Source organism: Pipistrellus kuhlii, unplaced genomic scaffold, assembly GCF_014108245.1.
Source record: "Pipistrellus kuhlii isolate mPipKuh1 unplaced genomic scaffold, mPipKuh1.p scaffold_m20_p_2, whole genome shotgun sequence".
Classification (NCBI taxonomy): Eukaryota; Metazoa; Chordata; class Mammalia; order Chiroptera; family Vespertilionidae; genus Pipistrellus; species Pipistrellus kuhlii.
In genome coordinates this window covers 176,221,590-176,246,867 of record NW_023425515.1, presented here as the reverse complement: position 1 = coordinate 176,246,867, position 25,278 = coordinate 176,221,590, and the positions used below count along the sequence as shown (strand labels likewise).

At 60.9% G+C, this 25,278-nt stretch overlaps 2 protein-coding genes across 5 annotated transcripts in view; one reads left to right on the top strand and one right to left on the bottom strand.

Annotated features, from left to right (window-relative positions):
- Positions 1-11,086: 11,086 nt before the first annotated feature.
- HPCA (hippocalcin) overlaps positions 11,087-25,278 on the top strand; it is a 226,769-nt gene continuing 212,577 nt past the window's right edge. Inside the window, exons 1-5 of one of the 4 annotated variants that reach the window (XM_045584899.1) lie at positions 11,118-11,233; positions 12,412-12,806; positions 17,035-17,140; positions 17,251-17,360; positions 23,617-23,627. In XM_045584899.1, the coding sequence (XP_045440855.1) occupies positions 12,429-12,806; positions 17,035-17,140; positions 17,251-17,348 (582 nt within the window). In that variant the 5' untranslated portion in view covers positions 11,118-11,233; positions 12,412-12,428 and the 3' untranslated portion in view covers positions 17,349-17,360; positions 23,617-23,627. Of the gene's footprint in view, positions 11,234-12,411; positions 12,807-17,034; positions 17,141-17,250; positions 18,120-23,616; positions 23,628-25,278 lie in introns of those variants that run through there. The other 3 variants (XM_045584901.1, XM_045584902.1, XM_045584900.1) reach the window with 3 other exon arrangements.
- TMEM54 (transmembrane protein 54) lies at positions 17,766-22,718 on the bottom strand. Its single transcript, XM_036448689.1, has 6 exons — positions 22,550-22,718; positions 21,177-21,370; positions 19,212-19,271; positions 18,883-19,071; positions 18,621-18,755; positions 17,766-18,347 (listed from the first exon to the last, which is right to left on the bottom strand). Exons 1-6 carry the CDS (start codon positions 22,563-22,565, stop codon positions 18,273-18,275), a joined length of 669 nt encoding a protein of 222 aa, XP_036304582.1. The 5' UTR covers positions 22,566-22,718; the 3' UTR covers positions 17,766-18,272.

Below are 25,278 nucleotides of genomic sequence, written 5' to 3'. Positions count from 1 at the left end.
GGGTCCTAGTGGGGTCTGGAGTCCAGTCCAGCGCTGGAGCAGAGGGGGCCTCGGCGCCACCTGCTGGTACATCCAGGTATGACCCCAGGTAGATATAGGGCACTGGGAGGGGGGAGATGGCTGTGGAGTCTGAGAGGGATGGGGAAGGGTTGCGGGAGTTGGGACATGAAAGACTGAAAGACGGGGAGGATTCGGAGAGGTGTGGATGAGGGGTGAACCTCCCCAGAGCCCAGGCTGCACGGGGCGCTTGGGCATTCCCTCGATTCTGGGAAAAGGCCTGGTGCTTGGAGCATGGCAACGGCGGAAACTGGGCTGGGAGTGAACAGAGCGAGGAGGATGTAGAGGCCTGGAGGCCTGGGAGAGGACTGTCAAGGCCATTCAGAGATGTGTATCTCTGAGCACAGAGCTAGGAGCAGGAGTGCCCACTAACGTTTGTTGAAGGTAGGAACAATTTTGTTCTCCCAGCATACACTTATTGAACATCTATTCTGGGGCGATAGCGGTGGAAGAATGAGTAAATGCACGGATGAGGGTCTGAGTGGAGGCTGGAGGGTGAGCCTCTATCCTCCCAGGCTGCACTGGGCTCCTCTGGAGGACTCCACGGACGGCTCCAGGGAGGCGGACCGGTCACTTACACGTTGACACCTGGGAGGTCATGAGCATTGGATCCTCCAGAGTCCAGAGTGTCTAGTGATCCTTCCCGGAATCACAGCACCTCACCAGGCTGCAGGCGCCTCAGCCATATCCTGGACAGCCATGGGCAGCTCCTCTTTGCTGCCTAGAATGGCCATGCGACTAGAGACCCCCTCACCCCAAAGCCCCCAGAAGAATCAGGAGAAGGGCAGGCATTGCTTGGAGACAAAGTAATCAAGCACCCACGAAGGACTGGCTGTTTGTCCATGTAATTTGGGGTCTCAGGCAGTAAGTGTCATCAGCTCCCATTCCAGATCGGAAGCTGAGGCTCACAGATATATGGGGACTTGCCCTGGGTCACACAGCCAGTGAATTACAGGATCGTGTCTCAAATTTGGTCATGTGGCTCCCAGTTTAGGTCTGGATCCAGTCTGCCTTCTTCCTTCCTTCCCCTCTGAGGGTGTGTCAGGGCAGGGGGCCAGGGCCAGGGTTCACTAGAAGACATATATTTTCCATCCCTGAGGGCTGGGAGGGGGCTTGCCGCTCACACAGGCAGCTGCTAAGACAACTCCTGGGGAAGGACCCACTCTCCCCAACCTTGTCCACAAGCCAGCACCTTACATACATGAGAGAAGCTTCTCAACATAAAATAAAGGCTCACTGTGCCTGCCCAAGCATGTAGACTGGGCTGTTGAAAGTAGGGCCAGGTGACCTGTGGGGTTGCAGGGGGACTGCAGGGTCACCTGGATGGGTCTTTCCCTGGCGGAGTAGCTCAGTTGGTGAGAGAATCATCCCATAGCCAAGGTGGCAGGTTCCATCCCTGGTCAGGGCACATACAAGAATCAACCAGTGAATGCATGAATAGGCAGGACAACAAAATCAGTATTTTTCTCTTTCTTTCCCTCTCAAAAATCATTAAAATAAAATAAATAAACAAAAAACGCGAGGCCTTGGCCCGAGTGGAAGCCACGGACAGGGAGAGAAGTCGATGAAGGCTTTGGGACACTTGGCAGGAGGAGCTGACAGAGGAGACGCGGGGAGTGCAAACAGGGAAGAGGAAGAAGGAACAGGCCAGGGGAGATGATCCAGAGTCTGGAGTCTAAGCCAGAAACGGCTGGCTGGGTGCCCTGGGCCAGTCGCTCTACCTTTCTGAGTCTCAAATGCCTCCTCGCGAAAAGGAAGGTAATAATATCCATCCCGCAGAGAGGTGGAGGTGGTGACGGAGGCTAGGAACGAGGAAGCGGGAGGAGAGGGAGGAGAGGGAGGAGAAGGAGGAGGGGGGTGGGGAGGGAGAGGAAGGAGCTGAGAGAAGCCTTCTGATTGGGTGAGGGAGACCTCAAGCCTCTTCAGTTTTTCAGTCTTCAGAGGCATCGCCTCCCCCTGCTGTGCTCAGAAAGGCGGTGAATCTTCCCCGGCACAGTCTGCCAGTGGCGACTCCGCGTCTCAAGTTGCCTCAAGCCCTGGACCCCAGCGTTGCTCTAGGAGACGGAGTCTCAGCTACAGACCGCAGTCTCTAAGACCCCGCAAGAGCAGAGGGACCAGAGGTCCTGTTTTATTTTATTATTATTATTTTTTAATTTCTTTATTGATTAAGGTCCCATAGGTCCCGTTGTAGATGTGGAGGGCGTGTGGCAGGACGTGAAGCAGCTGGCGTAAATCCCTTCCCCACCAGGGAGGGATGGAAGGCCCGGAGCCTGTGAACTAGACCGCTATGAGGCTCAAAACTCAGCTCAGCCCCTGAGTACCCGCAGGCACCACCATCTGAAGTCAGGACCCGAGGCTCAAGGGCCTGCCCACCCCTACATCCCAGGAGCAGGAGGATCCCATCCCTTACTTTGAAGGGTCATGGCTTTACAGGGCCAGGGCATGGCCAGCAGAGGGCGCCCACCACGGTCACAGGAAAGCCTGTGTGGCCCAGAACAGGAAAGGCTCCAGGGACAGAGCGCCCAGCTGGGAGCCACTGCCCGGCTTTCCCTTAGCCTGGTTCCCGGGGGCAGACGACAGGCTCAGCAGCCAGGCAGAGCCTGCGTCTTGCTGCTGCTGCACGGTGCACACGTCACTGACCCTCTCAGAGCCTCAGTTTCCTCACCGCTCAATGGGCCTACCAGCAGTGTGTGCTCACGGGGTTCTGTGAGTAATCAGCGAAGATTAACCACAGAGGGGCCAGATACACAGGCGCTGCTATTTTTACGGATGGTGGGGGCAGGTGTAGTGTGTCTTAAAGTGCCTGACACAGAGTGTCCCACCGGTGGTAGCTGTGACGACCAGGATGACGATGATAACGGTGCAAGACTCAGTCACTGCTCATGTGGAATTTTCCTAACTCTGAAGCCACCCAGAGCCTATTGGCCTGGGATACCTTCAGTGACAGGGAGCTCACTACCTCCCAGCAGCACATTGTCACTGCCAGAGCATCCCCTTGCTGAAAGCTGTCTCCTCTCCTGGAAGACACACCCTGCCCACCTGCCTGCTCAGGGTGGCTGGCTGGCCTAACTTCTGGCCTCAGGCCCCCAACTCCTCCAGGGTCAGCCTAAGAGACCCTCAGGGCCAGATACCCAAGAGCCCAAGCCTTCAGCTGCCTCCCCATCTGAGTGTGTGGGTCTCAGGTGAGTGCTCGTGGGTCTGGCATTGAGGGATCCGGTAGAGAGGGCAGGAGCCAAACAGTCCTGGGCTCAGATCTTGGCTTGGCCATGCTGTGCGACCTCAGATAAACCACGCTACCTCTCTGAGCGTGTTTCCTCCCTGGACACCTGTCTTAGAGTGACACTGTGTTACACGTGGAAAGAAAAGCCCGGTCCTGGACACACACTGTAAATGTAGCTGTGGGTGTTGTTATAGGGTGGACGTCCCTCCTTCCCCTAAGACCTTGCCTGCGTCTGAGCAGACCAGGGTGTCTGTGTGAGTGAGCATGTCAGACAGGGGGATGTCCTGACCCACTTCTCGGTAACCAGGCTCACTGAGCATGTGCCCATTGGTGCAAGAGTGTGTGTGTATGCTCCTAAGGGGGCGTGGGTATACACATGCACTGGGTGTGCACACATGTGCAGAGTGGTGAGTGTGCCTGTATATACATGCATGTACTGGAGGCTGCCCATCCAGGGAGGCCCGGGCACATGTGCACTTGCAGGTCCCAGTGCGGTATTTCTGCAGGGATTCAGGAGGCCCCTCTGTTCACCGTTACTATGGAAACAAAGAGGCAATCCCCATCCTCGGGGAGAACCTAAGGTGCTGGAAATGAGAAGATGACCCGGCCTTCCCAGCAAGAGAGACAGACGGGGAGCACGTGGCCTGGCCTCCGGGGTTTGGTGCTGGGCTCTGGGCCCCCTGAACCCTCTGGGGAGCCCTCGCTTCTTCGAGGCCCCACTGGAAAGGGCTCAAGAAGCAGAGCGGAGTCCCGTCCTGGGTCTGGCTCCAACCCCAGGCAGTCTCAGGCAGGTGGCTTGATCGCCCTGTGCCTCAGTTTCCCTTCTGTAAAGTGGGGATATGAGCGGGGCCAGCGGGGGCCCGGAGTCGGGACGTTACTGCTCCTCCCCCTGGGGCACCTGTCCTGAGGCTGTGTGAGCGTCACCGGAGGCCCGACGGGCCCCCTAGCAGCCTCCTCCACGTGCACCCCTCCTCACGGGCCTGGGAGGAGGCACTTCACGGGCGAAGAACGAAGCTCAGGAGGCACAGCTGCCAGGAGTGGTCAGGCCCGCGGCCCCCGCCCCGCCCGGCTCTGCACACAGGAGCTCCGAGGTGAACGGGGATTCTAACCGCTTCTCCGACGTGTGAGGCGCAGGCCAGGCGGAGAGCTGCCTGGGCCCATGGGCACTGACTGGGGGCCGCGTTCGGCGTGGGCAACCCCCCTGGGCACAGCCGGGCTGCCAGAGGCTTCTGGGAGGCAGATCCCAGTTTAGGAAGTTCTTTATAAAGCCTTTTAAAAACATATATACTTTCAAAAATTGATTTCAGAAAGGAAGGGAGAGGGAGAGAGAGCTAGAAACATCAATGATGAGAGAGAATCACTGATCGGCTGCCTCCTGCACGCCCCCTACTGGGGACTGAGCCAGCAACCCAGGCCTGTGCCCGTGACCGGAATCAAACCCGGGACCTTTCAGTCTCAGGCTGACCCACTGAGCCAAACCGGGCAGGGCTCCGCATAAAGTCTTGACTCAAGTCTCAAAAGCCCTGTCTGCGCCCTGTGCACCCCCAGACAGAACGGTGTGCACAGGCCCCGGGAACACACCTCCGCCCTTCGTCCACGTCCCCTCGCTGCAAACCCGGCGACAGTTCAAACCTCAGAGACAGACCAGGAGGATGGGAGTGAGCTGCCCAGCAGTGGGGAGGTGGAGGGTCCTGGGCTGGTCTGTCAGAGAGCTCTGCAGGGGTCCTTTCTGATTGGGGGGAGCAGACTGATGAGCCGGGCGGGGCCTCCTCAGGGAAGTCACTGTTTCTCTGTGGCTGAGCCCCAGGCCCTCCAGCGAAGAGCTGCTTTCCCAGCGGGAGGAAGAGGGATGATGGCTGAGGGCAAGGTTGGCTGGGACATACCCCAGCCGCCTGCATCTCACTCCTCATCCAGTTTACAAGCCATATGCAAGGTATCGGGGTCAGGGTGACCCCTCTCCACAGCTTGGCCCCTGGCCCCCTTTCTGGGTGCAGGGGAGAGAGATGCTGGTCATCTGGCTGTGGAGGTGCTGGCCGGATGGGGAGCGACAGGGAAGGGGAGGGTGAGGCTGAGGCGGGCGGGGAGGGCTGGGGCATGGCTGTCCGCTTACTCCGGGAGGCCATGGGGAGCCATAGGAGGTTGTTAAGCAGAGAAGAAGGGGAGCTGATTGAGAGAAACTGAAGGTGGGAGAGCTGTGAGAGGGCCATCCACCAAGGGGGCAGTGAGGGGGCAGGCGGGCAGAGAGACATCCTCTGGCGAAAAGGGCTGCCAGGGAAAGAATGGGGGCGGGGGTCCCCGATAGGCTGGAGCCTGGGGTTTGTGTGATGGATGGAGAGGGACCGGGCCCAGGACCGGCTGGTGGGACGGGATGAGTTGGACGTTGCTGGCTTCAGTCCAAGGTGTCCGTGGCTTCTGGGACCAAGTCCGGAAGCAGCTGGGATGCGGGCTCTACTGGGAAGGAGCAGGGCCAGAGGAAGGGGCCGCCCAGGACCTGAGCCCGGGTCCGAGGCCTGTGAGGTCTGTGCGCTCAGACTGAGGGGCCAGCCAGGGCCAGCCCCTCCTGTCTCCTGGGGATCAGCACTCTTCCTGGGGCCTGGGGCCACCCCTCGGCTGCAGATTCCAAGCCCAAGCCTCTGCGGTGCAGGGACCACCTCCCACCATCTTCCCGGTGCTCCGGCAGCGGGGATTCCCCGTCATCTGCTCGGAACCCCCGTTTACTGGGGGAGACTGCGTGCAGGCCCAGTGCCCGGACTTCTCAGGTTTTCCCTCCCTTAATCCTCCCACCGGCCCGGGCAGGGGCGAGCACCACCCTCCCCATTTCACAGCCGCAGCCCCCTGGCCTTGCCCCTCTGCACCGCGGGGTGGGTGGGGGCCAGGGTTTGACCTGGGAGGCATGGCAGCCCCTGAGCCTTATCTACAAAGCAAGACCCACTCAAGGGACCCCAGCTCGCCCCTCTCGCCCCTGCCTTCAGGTGGTCCGCGCCCCCAGGACTCCCCCCCACACCCCCGCCCCCTCTGTTCCTCCGGCCCAGCCTCCGGGGAACAGCCAGGCTCAGGCTGTCTCCCTCCCGCAGGCTGCCACCTGGGCTCTGGCCCGCGGTGTCCCCAGCGGCGAGGGGGCGGGCAGAAGCTGGGACCAGCCGGGCTACGCTGCTGGGCGTCCAGAGAGCCCGGCCCGTCTCAGGGTCCACCGTGCCCCGGGCGGGGGGAGGCAGGGCCCTCTGGAAAAGGGTGGTTTGAGGTTTTAATCACGTTATCAATGTTTGTTTTTGTAATTCAGCCCCGAGATGCTTTTCCCTCCATCTGTCCCCACCATCTGCTCCCGTCAGGATTTTCCAAACCGTTTGGAGCCAAAGAGGGAGGGTGGGGGCTGGGCCTGTGAGGGGGTGAGGAGGGCCTACCTCTGCCTACCTCCCCGCTTTGGGGGCGGGAGGGGTGCTGAGCTCCTGAGTCAGACAGAACTGGGTTCCGATGCTGACACAGCCGCCTTCTTGCTGTGTTTCCTCACATTGGCGACTTCACTTCTCTCGGAGGCCTCGGTCTCCACATCTGTAAAATGGCTTCATAGTAGCGACTCTTCAGGATGAGTGCCGATCAAATGAGGTGACACATGCAAAGCGCTCCGCATACGCAGGTGCGCAGAGCTGCGTGGTCCTCGCTCCACTCACGCCCCCCTGCTTCTCTCTGGCACCCTGGGAGCTGGTCTGATCCAGTCAGTGCCAGGGCGGGCAGCCACTCTGCATTTGGCTTTTGACTGCTCAGCTCCTCACCGGTCAGATGCTGGGACTGGCCCTCACTCTGTCTCCCATGGCCACGCCTACAGAAGCCCCATGGGGGAGGCAGGTGCAGGAGGTTCTGAGGGCGGGGCACCGGTCAGCCTCACAGAGCAGGAAGACAGCGGGGCGGGAGAAGTGGCCTCTACATCTACCCTAGACCGGCCTCTTCTCCCTCCTGGAGGCCTCAGCCTGGGGTGCAAGGGGCTGAGTGTCATCAGCAAGAACACCCCCACCCCCATCCCCACCCCACCCCATAGAAGGCTCGCTGGCAGGGTTCCAGGACCGCTGGGGCCTCATCTGTGTGTGCTCATGCCCACAATCCCAGGCCGAGGGCGGAGAGGCAGTGCGTGAGGCCTCCTTGTCAGTGCTCTGGGCTTGGGAAAGGCCTGGCACCCAGCTGACCTGCTAACCTTTCTGCTCAGAAAGGGGAAGGTGTCCAGGCCTCTGACGACTGCCCCTCTGCTCCCCTTTCTGGGCTATATCTCAGGGCACGAGGCCTTCCCCCTTTGCTCACAGAGGCCTCCCAGAGCTTCCATGGAGGGAGAAGGGGCTGATGGGAAGTTCCCAGCAGAGCCTACAGGGCCCAAACTCTGTTTCCAGGTCCACCTCCTCACGGGAGGTGCAGGGAAAGTCACAGGGAGGTGGGGTACGCAGGGCGAGGGAAAGCCACAGTCCCGCCTGCAGAAGCCCCACTGGGGAGGCAGGTGCAGACGGGTCCTGAGGGCAGGGCATTGGGCAGGGCACCTCACAGGGCAGGAAGACAGCGGGGCTGGGAGAAGTGGGCTCTGAGAGGCTGAGTTAGGAGCCCAACGGAGGAAAGGAGCTGAGCTGAGGAGCCGCCCGGAGGAGGTGGGGCTGTGGCAGGGAAGTGGGAGGGAGCAGGGAGTGGCTGAGCAGCCCACGTGAGGGTAAACTGAGACCATAGGATGGGAGAGGACCTAGAGGGGAAGGGGAGAGTCTGGCTCCAGGCAGGTGGGAGAGGAGGAGGGGTGGGGGGAGAGGGCCTGTCACTCAGAGGGCCTGAGGTGGGGGCTGAGCAGCAAGCCTCTCCCCACCCCCAGGTCCTCATGCCGGAGGCAGCTGGGAACCACCCACACATGTCTGGCGTCTCTCATGCCTCCGCCAGGGGGTCCCAACACCGGTGCCAAGGCACACAGGAGCCGGTGTTCCCAGGCCCAGCTGCCCTCCCGTCTCCCACAGCCCGGCTCCCGGCTCCCGGCTCCCGGAGGAAGGAGAGACTGACCGCCTGGGAGCCTGGAGGTGGAGCTTTGGTCTGAGCCCTGGCAGCCGGGAGGGTCCAGGCCGCGGCCACAGAATTGGGAGGAGTTGTCCAGTCAGAAGGCAGATGCCGTGGAAACCAGCCCCTGCTGTGTCACCTGCTCATCGTTTAGCCTGAGTTGGCCCCTGGCTCCCGCTGGGGCGCCCCATCCCCAAAGTCTGTTCCTGACAGAGCCCTGCGCAGGCTGGACCTGGACGCCAGACCCTCTCCCTGCTCAAAGCCCCGAGCATCTCATCGGGAATAAAACCCGAAGTCCTGCCGGAACCGGTTTGGCTCAGTGGATAGAGCATCGGCCTGCGGACTGAGAGGTCCCAGGTTCGATTCTGGCCCAGGACATGTACCTTGGTTGCGGGCACGTCCCCAGTAGGGGGGTGTGCAGGAGGCAGCTGATCGAAGATTCTCTCTTATCGATGTTTCTAACTCTCTATCCCTCTCTCTTCCTCTCTGTAAAAAAATCGGTAAAATATATTAAAAACAAAACAAAAAACCCTAAAGTCCTGGGCGTGGTCCGAAGCACTGCCAACATCCCAGCCTCTGCACACCGACCTCCACGTCCCCCAAACCTATCTAATGCACGATGGGCTTGATTTGTATATCATGTCCATTGCTTTTTAAACATATGTTTTTATTGACTTCAGCGAGGAAGGGAGAGGGAGAGAGAGAGAACATCAACGATGAGAGAGAATCATTGATCCGCTGCCTCCTGCACGCCCCACACTTGGGGATGGAGCCTGCAACCCAGGTATGTATGTGCCCCGACTAGGAATCAAACCGTGGCCTCCTGGTTCATAGGTTGACGCTCAACCACTGAGCCACACTGGCCGCGCTATGGTGTCCATTGTTTACTGTCCACACCTGTACCCCCACTGCCTGGAGCAGTGCCGGGCACAGACTCGGCTTGATAAGTAGGTGCAATGAGTGCTTGAGGGCACATGGATTCATGTCCAAACCTTCCTCACTGCTGTCAGACACTGGAAAAGTCGTTCAGCCCATGTGAACCTCGGTTTCCTCATCTGTGAAGTGGAGACACTAGGGACCACCCCTTAGAGATGGAGAAAGGACAGAATCTGAGCTCAGGACGTAGAGCTTATTGCTGAGGCTGGGCCCGTGCACCTCAGAACCCCCCAAGCAGGAGAGAGATGGCCCGCAGCCCGCACAGGCCCAGGCTGGGAGGGAGGCAGGGGTTTCCTTGAAGGGGGCGGTGAGTGGGAGGAGCTCGTTAGATCAGGGCTGGAAGGTGGGATTGATTCTGAGGAGATGTGGAGTGTCAGACAGGATATGGGGGTGCACTCTGTTCTCTAAGGCGGAGGTGGGGGAGCGGGCCTGCCCCCTCCTGGAGAACCCTCTGCTCAGTCCCGGGTTGAGGCGCGGGGGCAGCAGGGCAATTAGCGCACCTCCAGGATCCGGATTGACGTGCGGCTCCAGGTAGGGATGGGGGGATGGCAGTGAAGTGCGGTGGTGGTCGTGGGGGAGATAATGGGGTGCTTGGGCTTAGGAGAGAGGGGTCTGGGCACTGACCTCTAGCCACCCAGCCAGGCTACCTGATGGAGATGCTGAAGAGATGGACCTCGGTCCCCCTCCCCGGCGGGTGCTCCCTGGTGTTGGGGGGTGGGGTGGGGAGTGAGGGCGCCCCCTCCCTCTCCGGGGCAGGGACGGGGGCGGAGGCTGGTCCCGAACCCCCGGGGCTGGAGGGCAGAGGGAGCAGCCGGGACCCCCACCCCAGGGGAGGGCCCGGGCCAGCGCCGCGGGGCGGCTCCCTCGCAGTCCCTCCCCCCGCCCCCCGCCCGCCCTCCGGCGCCTCTGTCGCCGCCGCAGCGCCGCCTCCCTGCGCAGTCGGAGCTCGCGTCGCCGGTGAGTGGGGCCGCTCGGGCCGGGCTGGGGCGCGGGAGGGGCAGCCGGCAGGAGGGGCCCGTCCAGGGCGGGCTCCGGCCCCGCCGCTCCCGCGCCGCCCGGAACCCGCCCTCCGGGGCGCGGGTGCGGGCGGGGGTCCCGGGGGAGCGCGGAGCTCTCCAGGGTCCTGACCTCCGTGGCCGCGGAGGAGTCTGGCTCCGGCCGCCGCGGAGCGCCCCCTCCAGGAGGGGCCGCTCGCCCGGCGCTGGAGGATTGAGGCGGGGGCTCCGGGCAGAGCCGCGGGGAGGTCCGGGGAGGGTCCCCCCGCAGGCTCCTCAGGTCCAGCCGTGAGTCCTCCCCATTTGGGGGCTGGGGGTCTATGGGAAACAGCAGAATTTTCTCCCACCGTCATGTCCACGTCCTCACCGGGAGGGGCGGCTCTGAGGGTGCAGGGGAGAAGGGGCACTGGGAGACGGCTCCTGCCCAGCGCCTCTGTCTGCCCCCACCCCATGACCCAGTTCCCTGGACCTTGAGGAAGGGACTAGGGGACGCACCCGGCCCCCCAGCAGCAGGCATGTCCCCAGTCCCCTCCCACACACTTGTTCTGTGGTCCTCGGCTCGGGCAGAGGAGGCAGGTTTGGGAGGGAGGGCGGCCAACTTAGAGAAACACGCACATGAGCCACTGCTGAGGGCGCACACAGGTCCCCAAATGGCCACACAGCACAGCTCCTCTCGCTGTGATGGGTGCATACCGAGTCACATGCACATGCACAGAGAGGGACTGAAACACATGGGGAGACGCATGCAGCATAGAAACCCGGGACAGGCATGCATGCTGGCACACACGCACTCACACACATGCTCCCCCACATGTGCACAGGGCTTCCTGCAAAGTCACACACCAGGAACCCCCTCGCCTTGTCTCACAGCCTGGAAGCTGGGGAGATTCACCTGCAGGTACCCCGCATCGTTGCCCAGAACTGCCTGGCCGTCTCCTCTCCGAGGCTGCCCCCTCGGCCCTCCACACTCTGAGCTCCTGCACCGAGGGGACCTTTCTGGACCAGAGGCAAGGTGAGTGCTGGGGGGGATGAGGGGGGGGGCTGGCCACAGGTCTCCCCGGAGGAGGGCCCCATCGTAGGGCTGAGAAGGGCTGCAGGGAGCCTGCGGGCCCATGTGCAGTTGGCCACAGGAGCGGGGTCGGCATGCGAGGTGCTTGTGATGGCATGTGGGATCGTGGGCTGGTGTGTTGTGATGGGACAGGTCTGGGGGCTGTGCATGCGTGGTGCCCCGTGACCTCACATGTGAGGTGCGGAGCAGAGGGAATGTTGTCCTGTGTGGAGGCACGGTGACCCATGGGTGGGCGTGGGCTGGTAAGAGGCCTGGGACCCAGCACATGGATTTGGTGAGCTGTGTGTCATATGTCAGCATGCATTCATCTGTGTATTGTGCACAAGTCTTGTGGCATCTAGTACATGGAAATCATTTTTATTTACTTAACACTTACCTAGCACTTAGATGTGCAGTCTGAATGCTTCCCATGTATTGACCCTGATGAGGTAAGTGCTACTATCCCCACGTTACAGACGAGGCAGAGAGAGTTTAGGGAAATTGTCCAAGGTCACATTGCCAGGAAGAGGCAGAGCTGGGATTTAAGCCCCGGTGGTCTGGCTCCGGAGCCCATCTACCGCATGCCACCCCCGGTTGGGCACAAGCGCGTGGGAGAACAGGCGGGTGGGTGGGCTGCGGGTGTGTTTTGTGGTGATCAGACACATGTGAGACCATGAGGGGGCCGTGGGGAGGAGGGAGGAGGACTAGAAGGCCGCTCTGCACCCCCCTGGGAGTCAGTCTTGTGACTCCATGGCTGTGTCACTTGGACCAGGTCACCTCACTTTCTTGATCCTGTCTTCTCATCTGTAAAATGGGTCCAATCCCAAGGTTCGCGTTGGGAGGGTGAAGTGGTGCATGTCTGTGGCTGGCCCCGAGCAGGGCCCTAGTAAATGTCAGCCCCTGCCCTTCCCGTCTCCAGGCCTGTTCCCTGGGGAAGGGGGAGGTCTGGGAAAACGGTGTGGAGCCTGTCACGCAGGCAGGGTGCTGGGTGCAGGCTGTGTGACCTGGGCCAACTCCTCTCTCACTGAGTCCAAGAGAGGCTGGGTGTCTGGTGTTTGGGGGCTCCCTGGAGTGGTGTCACGGGACCAGGAGGGCCTGACACCCCCTTCTCCATTCCTTGATTCTCGGGGGAATCTAGGGAGGACTCGGCTCCGTGGCCATGGGCAAGCAGAACAGCAAGCTGCGGCCGGAGATGCTGCAGGACCTGCGGGAGAACACGGAGTTCACGGAGCTGGAGCTGCAGGAGTGGTACAAGGGCTTCCTCAAGGACTGCCCCACCGGCATCCTCAACGTGGACGAGTTCAAGAAGATCTACGCCAACTTCTTCCCCTACGGCGACGCCTCCAAGTTCGCCGAGCACGTCTTCCGCACCTTCGACACCAACGGCGACGGCACCATCGACTTCCGGGAGTTCATCATCGCGCTGAGCGTGACCTCGCGCGGCCGCCTGGAGCAGAAGCTCATGTGGGCCTTCAGCATGTACGACCTGGACGGCAACGGCTACATCAGCCGCGAGGAGATGCTGGAGATCGTGCAGGTGGGCCGGGCCCTGGGTGCGGTGCAGGGCCCAGCAGCGCGCCCCGCCCCCCTTAGCCTCTCGGCAGCCCTGCGGGGAGGGGGTAGCAAGCGCTCTTCTTACAGCCCACTGAAGAAGCTCTCGTGGCATCCAGTACATGGAAATCAGTTTATTTAAAAAGCTCTTTAATTAGGACATATTTTCTAAGTTACAGAAAAGTTGAGGAAACTCCCAGAAATCCTTTAGCCAGATTCACCAATTAATATTGACCATGATTGCTTTTTACCACTGTGTATGTGCACGCGTGTGCAATGTTCTGTTGTTCTAAACAGGACCCTTTACCCCCAAATACATCGGGATACATTCTCTAAGTCAGGGATATTCTCATACATAACCCAAATATGAACACCAGAGTCAGGGCATTTAACATAGAAGCAGTGTTGCTGTCTAATGTACAGACCATCTTCCAATGTTGCCTAATGTCTTCATGATACTCTTCTTGCCCTGACCTCCAGCAAAATGCGAGAAACAACATTGCATTTTGTTTTCATGTCTCTTCAGTCCCCATTAGTCCGTAACAGCTCTCAGCCTTTCTTTGTCTTTCAAGATTTGACATTCCTGCAGAGTTCAGGCCAGTTATGTTTAATCATTCCTCATTTACTCAAGAGAAAACAGATGCTCAGAGAGGTCAAGACATTTGCTCGAGGCCACACAGCCAGTGAGTGGGCCACCTGGATTCACAGTCCACATTCCATCTGGATCCCCAGCCACAATCCAACTTATAATTAGTTCAGGGCTCTCTGATAGCCTCATGCATATGGCCACAAGCTCTGTGCATCTTTGCAATGGCCTCATGAGGCTCAGAGAGGTGAAGTGACTTGTCCAAGGTCACACAGCATATAAGGGGGGTGGGGGTCAAGCTCAAGCTGGCTACCACTCAGCTACCTCTTGAAAAAGGTCTGGCTTCCAATTCTGGAGTTGGAATCAACTCTTAGATTGCTCACCTGAAAAATAGGGATGGTGATTCTGATCTTACAGGGAGAATGTAGGGCCTGATAAGAATACTATTTTAATACAAATTGAGTGCGACATGTTAGCTTTATCTCAAAAAGCTTTCAGGGTGTCCATCCCCTCAGTCCAGCACTAAAGGCCATCAGGGCTCCGGTTCTATTTTTACCGCTCCGGTTCCTTGTCCTGAGCTCCTGTTTCTCCACCTGGAAAGTGAGGACGTTAACCCTCAAGGCTGCTAGAGGTATGAAGTGGGTGAGGACTCTGGCAGAGGCCCAGCAGGCAGCTGGTACTTGGGAAACGTTAGGATTCTCTCCTCTGCACATCCTCTGCTTCAGCCAGAATGGCCTTTTCAACATCCGTGGAGTGTGCCTGGGTAATCCTGCGGCACAACGCTGCTCCAGTCCTGCTCCCTTTCCTTCGGCCTCTTTCTTTTCCTCCCTCAGCTCTGCCGACCGCTTCCCACTTCCAGCCCGCCTCGCCCCTGCTGGACTCCTTGGCGTCTCTGTCACTAAGGGCCCAGGCCTACTCTCTCCAGCTAGAGTAGAACGGGCTGCGTTGGGATATGGTGGCTCCCTTTGCCTATCAAGAGAGGAAAGCCTTTATGTTTGTCAACGATAAAGTGACCAGATGTCCCGCTTTTGGCGGGACTGTCCCGATTCCTAACAATTTGTCCTGCGTTCCGCAGAATTTTAAAAAAGTCCCGATTTTTCCCCAAAATCAGGACTTTTTAAAAAATGCCGCGGGACAAATTGCTAAAAAGCGGGACGGTCCCGCCAAAAGCGGGACGTCTGGTCATCTTTAGTCAACGATGTCCGTGGGCCAGGCATTAAGTCTCTAGCTGATGGGCTGCAGGGAGTTCTGGGGTTCTGGTGGACAGGTTGAGGTGGCCCGAGTGGTGGAGGATTACTGAGGGATCAGGCAGCAGCTGGACACCAACCCATGTGGAGGGGTGTTCACGTTTGACCACTCGGTGTGGTTGCACTGGTATATACTGGTAAGTCTCAGCTCTGCTGGAGGCGCCAGCCAGTCCCCTCCCCGGGCATCCTCGGGCCGGCCTGGCTGGCCTCTGCTATCTGGGCCCCGGTTTCCCTCACTACAGCCCATCAGTCAGCCCCAGAGGCCGGCACAGACAGAGCTGGGCAGGCCCCGGTGCCTGATTAATTACCAGTCAGCTCCAGGGAAACAGTGAGTGAGCAGCAATGCCAGACAATTAATTAGGAGGCCCAGGAGGAGAGGCGTCACAAGGGGGCGCTCCCCGGGTCCTTCCCAGGACCCTGTCCTGTGGTCAGGAGGTGAGCACTCCAGAAGGGAAGAAACTGCATTGGGCTGCTTGGGGCTCCCACTCCGGTGGGCAGGCCACGCTGCCCAGCTTGGGGACAGGGTTGTAAAGGTGGCATCTGGGAACTCGGGGGACAGACGTTCAGGGAAGAACTGAGGATGTGGTGGATGAGTAACAATGACTATACAAGCTGCTGTTTACTACTTACTCTAGCCAGTCCCTGTTCTATACGCATGAACTCACTTAATCCGTTAGACAGTCCTCACAGGGGAGATACGATTACCCCATTTTACAGGAGCGGAAACTGAGGCTCATGGGGGTTCAGTACTTGTCTAAGGCTATCTAGTGAGTGATTGGTGGAGACAGGACGCCACTCCAGATCCACCTTACGGCAAAGCCCCCGCTGGTCACCACCACCCCAAAGCATCTATCTCTCCAGCAGCTAAGAGGAAGCGGGTTCTAATCTGGTCTCGGCCATTAATTCCCGTTCTGAGCCTATATTTCTCATCTGGAAAATAGGGATAAAGTACCTGACATATACATGGAAGCTAGTGTTAGTGTCCAGGCAGAGGCTGTCAATGCCGGGAAACCTGGAAGGTGCAGGCATGTTTAGCTGTGGCAGAATCACCTGCCGGGGGAGGCCTGATAGTGGAGGGGTCAGAGGCACCAGATTGTAAAAACTCTGAATGCCAAGGGCCAATGGCTTGGACTTGGTACAGAGGGCAGTGGGAGGTGCCATGGCTTTCAAACGGGAAGTTCCTGCCAGGCGCCGGGCATTGTGCTAAGCTCTGGGGATATGGGCACTTAGCTAGATGTCCACGGTCCTTATTTGTATGTCGGGGACTAGGAACAATCCAACAAAGGCATCCCCTGAGATGTCCCCAAAGGAAAAGCCCAGGAGGCTCCATGCCAGCATCCGGGCCCTGACCTGCCTGGATCAGAGGACTCCCTGAGCCAGCGCATGCAAGCTGAGCCGCAGGGAGTGGGAGGCAGCAGAAGAAGCGTGGGGCAGCATCCAGAAGGCGCTGAGAGCACGGCAGGTCTGGAGGGAGGCCTGTGGATGACTGGGGAGAGGGGGCGGCCCGCTGGGCCGGGGATGTGGTGTGGGAGATCTGTGTTTAGAAAGAGCTCTCGGAGGGAGGCAGCGTGGGGGGGACAGACCCAGGGAAACGAGGCTGGAGGAGACCAGTGTGGAGGCTGAAGCCGGATCTGAGGCAGGGTACATGTGTGGTACGGGCGAAGGGAAGCAGGTTTCTTGGAGGTGGTTTCAGTAGCAAAAAGCTGGAAGGTTGGGACGATCGGTCCGCTCCTCCAGCCCATACCACCGGCCAAGCCCCACGTGCTCTGCGTGCTTTTAGCGCAAAAACCCTCGTGGGTGTGCCTCGGAGCTCCTGCCCGTGGGCGACTGCTGCCTAGGGTCTTGCGAGTCCAGGCTGTCCCCGCCCTCGGCAGATGCTCATTTGCGTTTATTTGCATAACATTCCCCGCCCCCCTCCGAGCATGCAGCCTCCGGCCTTCCAGCCCTCAGGGCGGCCCAGCGCCCCCTGCCGGCCACAGCGGGTACCGCAGCCCAGTGCCGCCGCCCCTCTGTCCGCCGCCCTGCTCGGGCGCCCGGAGCTTCCAGAAACAGCGCTAAAACCGTGCTTACCTGCAGCCCGATGTCTTCCAACATCTCAGCTCACCCCCTGCACTCAGCTACCCCCAAATTCCCGCCGCGGTCTTTGGAAATGCATGTCCCTCTGTCGGCAGTTCCTCTTGCACCCAGCGCTCCCGGGAACTCGGTCAGGGCTTCGCCTGCAGACCCCTCTCCTGGGACACCTTCCCAGAAACTCCTTCCCGACCCCCCCCTCCCCCGGTTCCCCGCGCCCCCGTGACCCCCTCTGGGGGCGTTTCTGAAGGTTGGAGTGGGGAGTGCTCAGGCAGCCTCCTCTCACTCCCGCCTTCCCCTCCGACCCCCAGGCCATTTACAAGATGGTTTCGTCGGTGATGAAGATGCCGGAGGACGAGTCGACCCCGGAGAAGAGGACCGAGAAGATCTTCCGCCAGATGGACACGAATAACGACGGTGAGGGCCGGGGCGGGCGCCTCCCCCCGCCCCCCCCCCCCCGGGGCCCTGCCCGCCTTGGCCTCCCGGCGCTGGGGCCGCCTCCCCAGACACTGTCCCTCTCTCTGCAGGCAAGCTGTCCCTGGAGGAGTTCATCCGCGGCGCCAAGAGCGACCCGTCCATCGTGCGGCTGCTGCAGTGCGACCCCAGCAGCGCCTCCCAGTTCTGAGCGCGGAGCCGGGTCCCCTCCTCCCGCCCTCGCCGGCCGCCCGGCTCCCCGCTTCCGCTCCCCTGTGTGTCTCCAGGCTGGGGGTCCGATGGGCCTCCCCTCCCGCCCCCGGGGTCTGCACTCTGCGGGGAGCCTATGGAAAAGGAAACCTGCCGTTCTCCCCAGGCCCAAGCAAGCAAGCGGTTAGCGCCCCCCAATGCCAGAGGCCAAGGGAGACAGGCTCTGGCGTGGTCTTCCCCTCCGAGCTGGCCTTCTCCTACCTAGATCTTAGAATTTCCACCCTCCTCCCTCCTAACCCACACGCACAGCTCCGAGGCCAGCCTGCCCTCCCCCAGCCAACCCCGGGCAGCTCCCCCTCCCCCGCCCCCTCCCTGGGAGGCCTCAGCCCGGGTGGAGAGCGGTGGAACCGAGTCCAGGTGCGGAGCCAGGCCTTTTATTGGGAGGGGAGATCCCGGGGGGGGGGGGGGGGGTTGGGGGGATAAGGAAGAAGCTTCCTTGAGCCACCCTTCCCTTCCTGCTGCAGCTTCTGCTGGCTGGAGGCCAAGCTGCAAAAGGAAAACCTCCCAATCCCAGGAACCCCTGCCCGCCTTTCAGCACGTGGATGAACACAGGCCCGAAGACACAGGGGCAGACACACCTAACTGCCCCCCCTTCCCCGCCCCCATCCTGCGTGGGAAAGCACGGGCCCGGCCGAGCCCCTCCCCTGCTGCATGCCTCCGCCGAGTGTCTGTTCTTTTTAATAACTTCGGAATAAAGTCTCACTTCAGTGCAGATCTGGGTGGCTGGGGCGGGGTTCACAATCCCCACCCCGGCCCGGGAACGGCCACCGAGCCCTCACGGGCCAGCTCAGGAGTCCCGGCTGGGCACCGTGCAGATGTGGTTGTGGGACCCCGTGCTCACGGGGTGTGGCTGAGGCAGCCGCTGTCAGAGGGTCAGCGGGGCGGAGCTGGGGCCGCCCATCAGGTCATGGCTCTCCACCGGCTCCGGGCTCTCCGGCATCTGTGGGGACAGACAGGCTGTGATCTGGGTCTGGGTCTCCTTGGAGTGCCCCCAATTCGAGCCCAGATGAACTCCCCATCCCCCAAGTCCTGGGCCGTGGGTGGAGCAGGATCCAGCCGGGGACTTAGCTGGGAGACCTCCCTTTGGTCCCGGGGAGAACACTGTCGCCCCAGTCCTCAAGCGGGAACCCCATGCAGAGGCATGGGGGCTGCCCAGCAGGGACTCCCAGAAAAGGAGGGGAGTGAAGGCCGCGGAGGGGCGGGCAGGCCTTACCATGTGGTGGCTGCTTTTCCCCCACCAGGGCCGCAGTTCCAGCAGCTGGTGGGCGAGCTGAGAGCACCGCACGGCAAACACGCTCTCGGCCACGCAGAACACGAGGGAGATGCCCCAGAGGCACAGGCTGGAGCTCTGCGGGACACAGGGGCAGAGACGGCCACGGGGTTGGGGCTGGGTGGGCGAGGCTCCAGGAACCCTTCCCACCGCTGATGAGCACTTGGAGGAACCCCCCACCCCCACCCCAGGCCTAAGCACTCACGTAAATGCGCGTGGGGTCGAAGGGACAGTCGGGGGCCAGGGCCAGCAGTTCCGGGTTCTCAAAAGTGCAGGCGGCCAGCAGCGCCCGGCCCTGGGTGGCAAAGGTCACGGCGATGGAGGCCAAGAGCCCGAGCGCGCAGGTCAGAGAGAGGAGGGCACAGGCCACACTCGAGCTGAAGACCGCCCAGCGCTGGGAGGAGAGGCCACGGGTCAATGGAGATCAGGCTCCACCCCACACGGGCAGTCCTGGCCCCCATGGGGTCAGCTCACCCCCTCCAAGCAGGCCAGGCCCCTCCCTCCCCTAGGCCTGTCCCAGGAGGCGCCACCTACCAGGGGGATGCTGGGCAGGTAGCGTGACAACACGATGGCGGCGATGCCCGAGGTGATGACCTGTGGGGAGACTCTGGTCAGCCCTGACCCTCCTGCTGGAGGAGAGCGGGCAGTGAGGCCAGGGCCTCCGCAGGTGAGGCTCCCACGGATGCCAGCCGGAGCCCGCCAACCTCCTCCCCTGCCGAGCCTTGGCCTCGTGACTTCGACCTGCATGGAGGCGCTGCCCCCAGGGTGATGTTTCCAAAGCACAATCGCTTCCTGCCTACAACCTGCCATGGCTCCCCACTGCCCAGCGCTGTGGGTCTCAGACAGGGACCTGTGTATCCCGGGCCGCAGGGCCATGCGCCAGGATATGTCCGACTGGCCTCCCTGGAGTGGAAGAGATCTGGGAAGAAACGCAGTAACTAGGCTGTCAAGGAACTAAGAACAAAAGAAACAAATCAGGGCGCTTTATGGAGAATTCACAATCCTAGGAGCACGTTATCTCAGGCTCTCGGTGACCTGGCCTCCGTCCCAGCGGCAGCTCGGCCCCACCCTGCCAAGTCTCTCCTCACTGCCCCGGATGTGGGCACCCACACAGCTGCTCAGGACGCGGTCCACTCAGCCTGCTCAGGACGCGGTCCACTCAGCACTCTCTCAGCCCCGAGAGCTGGCTATGTGAGCCCCCAGCTGCCCCCGGGTCTTCGGGGCTCCCCTCAGCCAGCTTCCTCCGGAGATCCCCTCACTGTACCAGGCAGGGGCTGCACCCACAGGAGGCATCATGGGCGTCCAGCAGCGTCTTTAATTCCCTGTGCAGCCGTGAGCAGGTGCCTTAGCCCCTCTGGGCTACGTCCTGCTCTGCAGGATGAGCTTATGGAAAAGACGCCAGCTTTGGTGTCACACATCGTGTCACATCCAGCGGGGCCTCTTTGCTTCAGCAGGAGGCTGGGTGAGTCCCTGAGTCTTGGTTTCCCCCGGTCAGAATAATAATGGCCCCATTTGCTGAGAACAGTGAGAAGTAAATGAGGAAATGAGGGTGAAGCGGAAGGGGTCCATCCTTGGAGCCATAACCCTGAGCTCACGGCCTCCCTTGCCTTCCATCCAGGCTGGTGACAGTCATAGTAACTCCAAAGGATGCTGCACACATCGGCAGGGCTCAGCCGTCCCACTGACTGTGCTCTCCTCGCTGGGCTGGCTGAGCTTCATCAGGCAGGGGAGGGAGCAGGCGGGCAGGGGGAAACAAGTCCCTTAGCCAGGAGGTGGCAGGGAAGGCCTGGTGCTGTGGCCTCCTGTGTTACTAGGTGGGGAAGAACATGAGAATACCGGGCTCCTTCATTCACGTATCATCAAACGGGTCCTGACCTCCGGTGTATCCTGGCCACCATTTGCCCGGGACTTAGCGTGGACCAGGCCTCATGCTGAGCTGCTGATGCCTGGCTTTTCAGTGTCTCCAGAGCAGATCTGAGCTGCTCCCGCCCCCATCCCTGTGCATCTGCCATTCTCTGTGCTTGGAATGCTCTCCCAGCTTCCTCCACCACCTGCTGGCCACACACGCCGGCGATGGCAATTGCACCCTATCTTGGAATTCCTGCTCGTCCGTCAGGACCCAGCTCAGGGGCGTCCACCTGGGCGAGGCCTCCTGAGCCCCCTCCAGCTGAGCTCCTTCCTTCGCCCAATGGCGTCTTGTCACGATAACAACCACCCCTGCTCCCAGTGGTGAGGCTGAGGTGTGTCAGCCACTGTGCCCGCACTTTCTGTGGACGATCCCGTTCGGAGCTCAGGAGGACCGTGTGGTGGACGCTGTTATGAGCCCACTTTGCAGACGAGGAGGCCGAGGTAAAGAGGCCGAGCGGCTGGTGCCGTTGGTCAGTTGCGGAGCAGGGGGAGTGCTCAGGCTCTCTACGTGCCGCCCAGGGCTCCGGGCCGAGACTCCTCGAAAAGCTTTGGGCCCCCTCCAGCCCCGCCAGCCCCTCCCCGCCGGCATACCAGGATGGCGGAGATGACCGAGAGGATGTTGACCACGCAGTACTGCAGAGCCACGGCGTCGTGGGGGGCGGCCACGTAGCGCAGCACCGTGCCGTGGAGCAGGGCTGCCGCGATGAAGCTCACGTGGCCCAGCACCACCAGCACCAGCCCCGTCTTCATCAGCACCTTCCGGAAGTCACCCACACTCAGGCCGCCTGCGGGGGACAGTGCGTCAGGGCCATGCGGGCGGCTCGTCCTGCCCTGTTCTCGGGGTCCCTGTGCCAACAGGCAGTTCCCGGGAGTCAGGGACGGATGGGGCCATCCAGGCACAGACACTCTGTGACCCTGCACAAGCCCCTCCTCCGGGCCCCATCACTCCTGTGTGAACGCGGAGGGCTTGGTCTGGCTGCTCTGAGGACCCAGAGGCTGTAGGACCCCCTGGAGCTGGAGCCGGAGCTGGAGCGGGAGCTGGATCGGCTGTGGGAGAGTCAGAGGGAGGTGACAGGCTGCACAGGCATGTGGGACTGGAATGGCGTCGGGCAGATTAACTGCTCGTCAAACAGGAAGGGGCACAGCAGCTTGGTCCCAGGGCCCTGACCCACCTCGCTGCATCCACCCACCCACCTGCAACCCAGATACCACGGGCCCTGAGCCGGCCCTGGCATCAGGGATAAACAACAGCAGGATCCCAGGCCCAAGCCTTCGGTCAGACTGGAGGCACCACCTCAGGGCCATGCGGGGAGCACCGAGCAGAGAGTCTGGGGCACGCTCTGGCTTCTGTGTTTCCAAGCCACCGTGCTCGGAGCACTTGGCCTGGTTGGCATCCTGGTGGGCACCTTACTCTCAGAGCTCCTTTATGCTCACGGTGGTCCTAAGGAGGGGTTGCCACCCCATGTGACAGCTGAGGAAGCTGAGGACCACAGGACTCCCCAGGTGTGCCTGATGCCCAGAGCCCGGGAGCGAGGGCAGGGGGCACAGCCACCCCACTGCTCTAGGGTCCTGTTTGCCATGGTCCTGCCCTTCCAGCCCGGGTGGGGAGCCCCGAGAATGGACGTGGGAACACTGGGCCGGGCGAGGAGGCGGAAGGCAGGCGCCTCTGGCTCAGAGCTCCCAAGCCCGGATTTCCTCTCTGGCTTCCTCTGGACGAGGGGGGGTGCTCTCCCCTCGGCCTGGGGGGGAGGGGTCCCCTCCTCCGCAGGAGAGGGAGGTGGGGAGAGGCCGGAGGGGCTCGGACCAGAAGCCAGCATCCCTCCCATCCCCGCGGGCACAGCTCAGGCCGGCGCCCAGCGCCCTGCAGAGAAGCGGCCCGGACTCCGGCTCCCCGCTCCCGGGACAGCGCTCCGCCCCGCGCAGCCTCGGGGGTTCGGGGCCCCCGGGCGCACCCCGCGGCTCACCCAGGCGCAGGCACATCTCGGCTCCCGCGCGGGTCCCCGCGGCGGCTCAGCGGGGCTCCGGGCGCTGCGGGCGGCCCGGGGGCTGCGCTGCCATCCTGCTCGGCGGCCGCCGCGCGCCCATCCGCGCCCACTTCCCGCCGGAGCCCGGCCGCCGCCTCCTTCCCGTCACCCCCCGGGCGCCTGCCCCTCCCGGGAGGCCGGGCCGGCGCGTCCGGCCGGTCAGACCGGCTGGGCAGCCTCCCCGGCCCGCCCGCTGAGTCACGGCGCCGGCCCCGCCCGCCCGCCCGCCCCGCGCACTGAGCTCAGTGCTCTGTAGCTGGGTTGGTAAAGTCCCTACTGTGTGCTCCTGCCAGGGCTGCACTTTGTAAAGGGTCTCTAGAGAGTTTTCAAAGCATTTTCTTTTTCTTTTTTTCTTTTAAATATATTTTATTGATTGTTTTACAGAGAGAAAGAGAGAGAGAGAGAGAGAGAGAGAGAGTTAGAAACATCCATGAGAGAGAAGCATCGATCAGCTGCCTCTTGCTCAACCCCAATTGGGGTTGTGCCCGCAACCAAGGTACATGCCCTTGACCGGAATCGAACCTGGGACCTTTCAGTCCGCAGGCCACACTCTATCCACTGAACCAAACTGGGTTCGGCTCAAAGCATTTTCTTATTTAATCTCACCCCCAATTGGGGTTGTGCCCGCAACCAAGGTACATGCCCTTGACCGGAATCGAACCTGGGACCTTTCAGTCCGCAGGCCACACTCTATCCACTGAACCAAACTGGGTTCGGCTCAAAGCATTTTCTTATTTAATCTCACCACGAGCTTAGGGGGCAGACATTACTATCCCTGTAGACAGAGGTCAACAGGCCAGAACAGAAGAGAAAGCAATTGCCCGGGGTCACCCTAAGGGCAGACCCTGTCCTGCACCCACTGCTACACGCCTCATTCTCTGGGAAGAAGAAAGAGGATCCCAGCCTTCACCCTGATCACGACAACCAGCCAATATGCACAGGACCCCCTCTCCCGCTCCCTCGCTCCTCTGAGCTCCTTTCCATCTGCAGAGTGGGCACCACCGAAGCGGGGGCGGCCTGGTGACAGCTGTACCAGCGCCCACTGCGTGCCCTGTGCACTGGCACCTGGGTCAGCACACCCAGGGCCTCTGGAGAGCGAAGGGAGCACAGGAGGGGTTGGGGCCCTCTGGCCGGGCCTGGAGGCCCCTGTGACGTCACAGGCCACACAGTCAGGCGGTGCTCCCCTGTCGGGCGCCGTCTGAAGGGGGCCAATGCACGGAGGTGCAGGTGGGAGGAAAAATGTGTGAGGGAAGAGAGGGAGGGGGACAGTTCCCAAGCCATCGGTGGCATCGGGATGCTGGCGTCCCTGTGGACGGCCGCCTCCGAGGGCGGCTGGGCAGGACGCGTCTGTGTGGTAAATGGTCCAACGCCTGTGCTGGTGACCCAGCAAACCACGTCCAGGTCTTTGCCCAGAGGGCAAAGGGACACATGCCTCTAAGGATGCTTAGGGACAAGTTGTTCTAACAGCAAGTTACAGCACTAACATGGCAACCAAGAGAGGTAGTGCTGGGACAATCCCGAGAGGGACAGATTGTCACTGTTTTACAGAGGAGAAAAGTGAGGCAGAGGTAAAGGGCTCTTCGGAGACCACCCAGCACACATCAGCGGTAGAGCCGAGACTTGAATCAGGCCTAACTGTGAAGGCAGCCCTGACTACTACTACTACTACTACTACTTCTTCTTCTTCTTCTTCTTCTTCTTCTTCTTCTTCTTCTTCTTCTTCTTCTTCTTCTAAATACATTTTATTGATTTTTCACAGAGAGGAAGGGAGAGGGATAGAGAGCTAGAAACATCGATGTGAGAGAAACATCGACCAGCTGCCTCCTGCACACCCCCTACTGGGGATGTGCCCGCAACCATGATATCAATCCGCAGGCCAATGCTCTATCCACTGAGCCAAACTGGTTTCGGCAGCCCTGACGTCTGAGTGTGGCTGGGGACATTGGGGAGCCATAGCTCCAGGAGTGGGCCTGTTTTCTAGGCCCCGAGAAGGGAGTTCTGTCCCCCTGTTTCTCCCCAGACACAGTTCCTGGCCAGGGCCCAGCCTTTGCCACCTGAAGTTATTGCCGTTTCTCTTCCTTATTGCCCATTGGTCAAAGTCCACTAGTCCGAGCCGCCCAGCGCCCCCTGCCTTGGCCCCACCCCTCTGCACACTGGCCTTGGGCTCCAGGAAGAACCCCAGCCCAGAGCTCTCTAGTCACCTGTCCTCTGCCAACTCCCTGGACACACTGGCAGCTCACTGTCATTCCCTGGGCCTCAGTTTCCCCATCTGTCACACAGAGATAATGATTGCCTTTCCTGCCTCCCAGATGCATAACGCTTTGAGGGGTGTGAGAATGGATTGGAACCTCGCCAGAGAAATAGCAGTAGTCGTTCTCTCTCTTCCTGGAACATTTAACAGCCAGGTATGGCATAGACTGCAGGCTGGGTCTGCCCAGGGCTGCTCTGCAGGGGTGGCGGTCAGGCTTCTGTCCCTGTGCACCCATACCCCACCCTAACAAAGGCCTCTCCCCAGTACAGGACAGTTCCTCCATGTGATTAAAACAATCCCCACAAACCCTACCCTATGCCAATGTAGATATAGCTGTACATGCGCACAGAGCTGAAAGCCAGCTGATCATGCTTGTCTGAGAAGAGGAGGTGGTTAACGGGGACTTTTATGTGTTTAC

Coding starts and splice junctions, on each gene's coding strand:
- TMEM54 (XM_036448689.1), bottom strand. Junction 18,756..18,882: donor TCGACCCCACGCGCATTTAC/GTGAGTGCTTAG, acceptor TGTGTCCCGCAG/AGCTCCAGCCTGTGCCTCTG. Junction 18,348..18,620: donor GGAAAAGCAGCCACCACATG/GTAAGGCCTGCC, acceptor CTGTCCCCACAG/ATGCCGGAGAGCCCGGAGCC.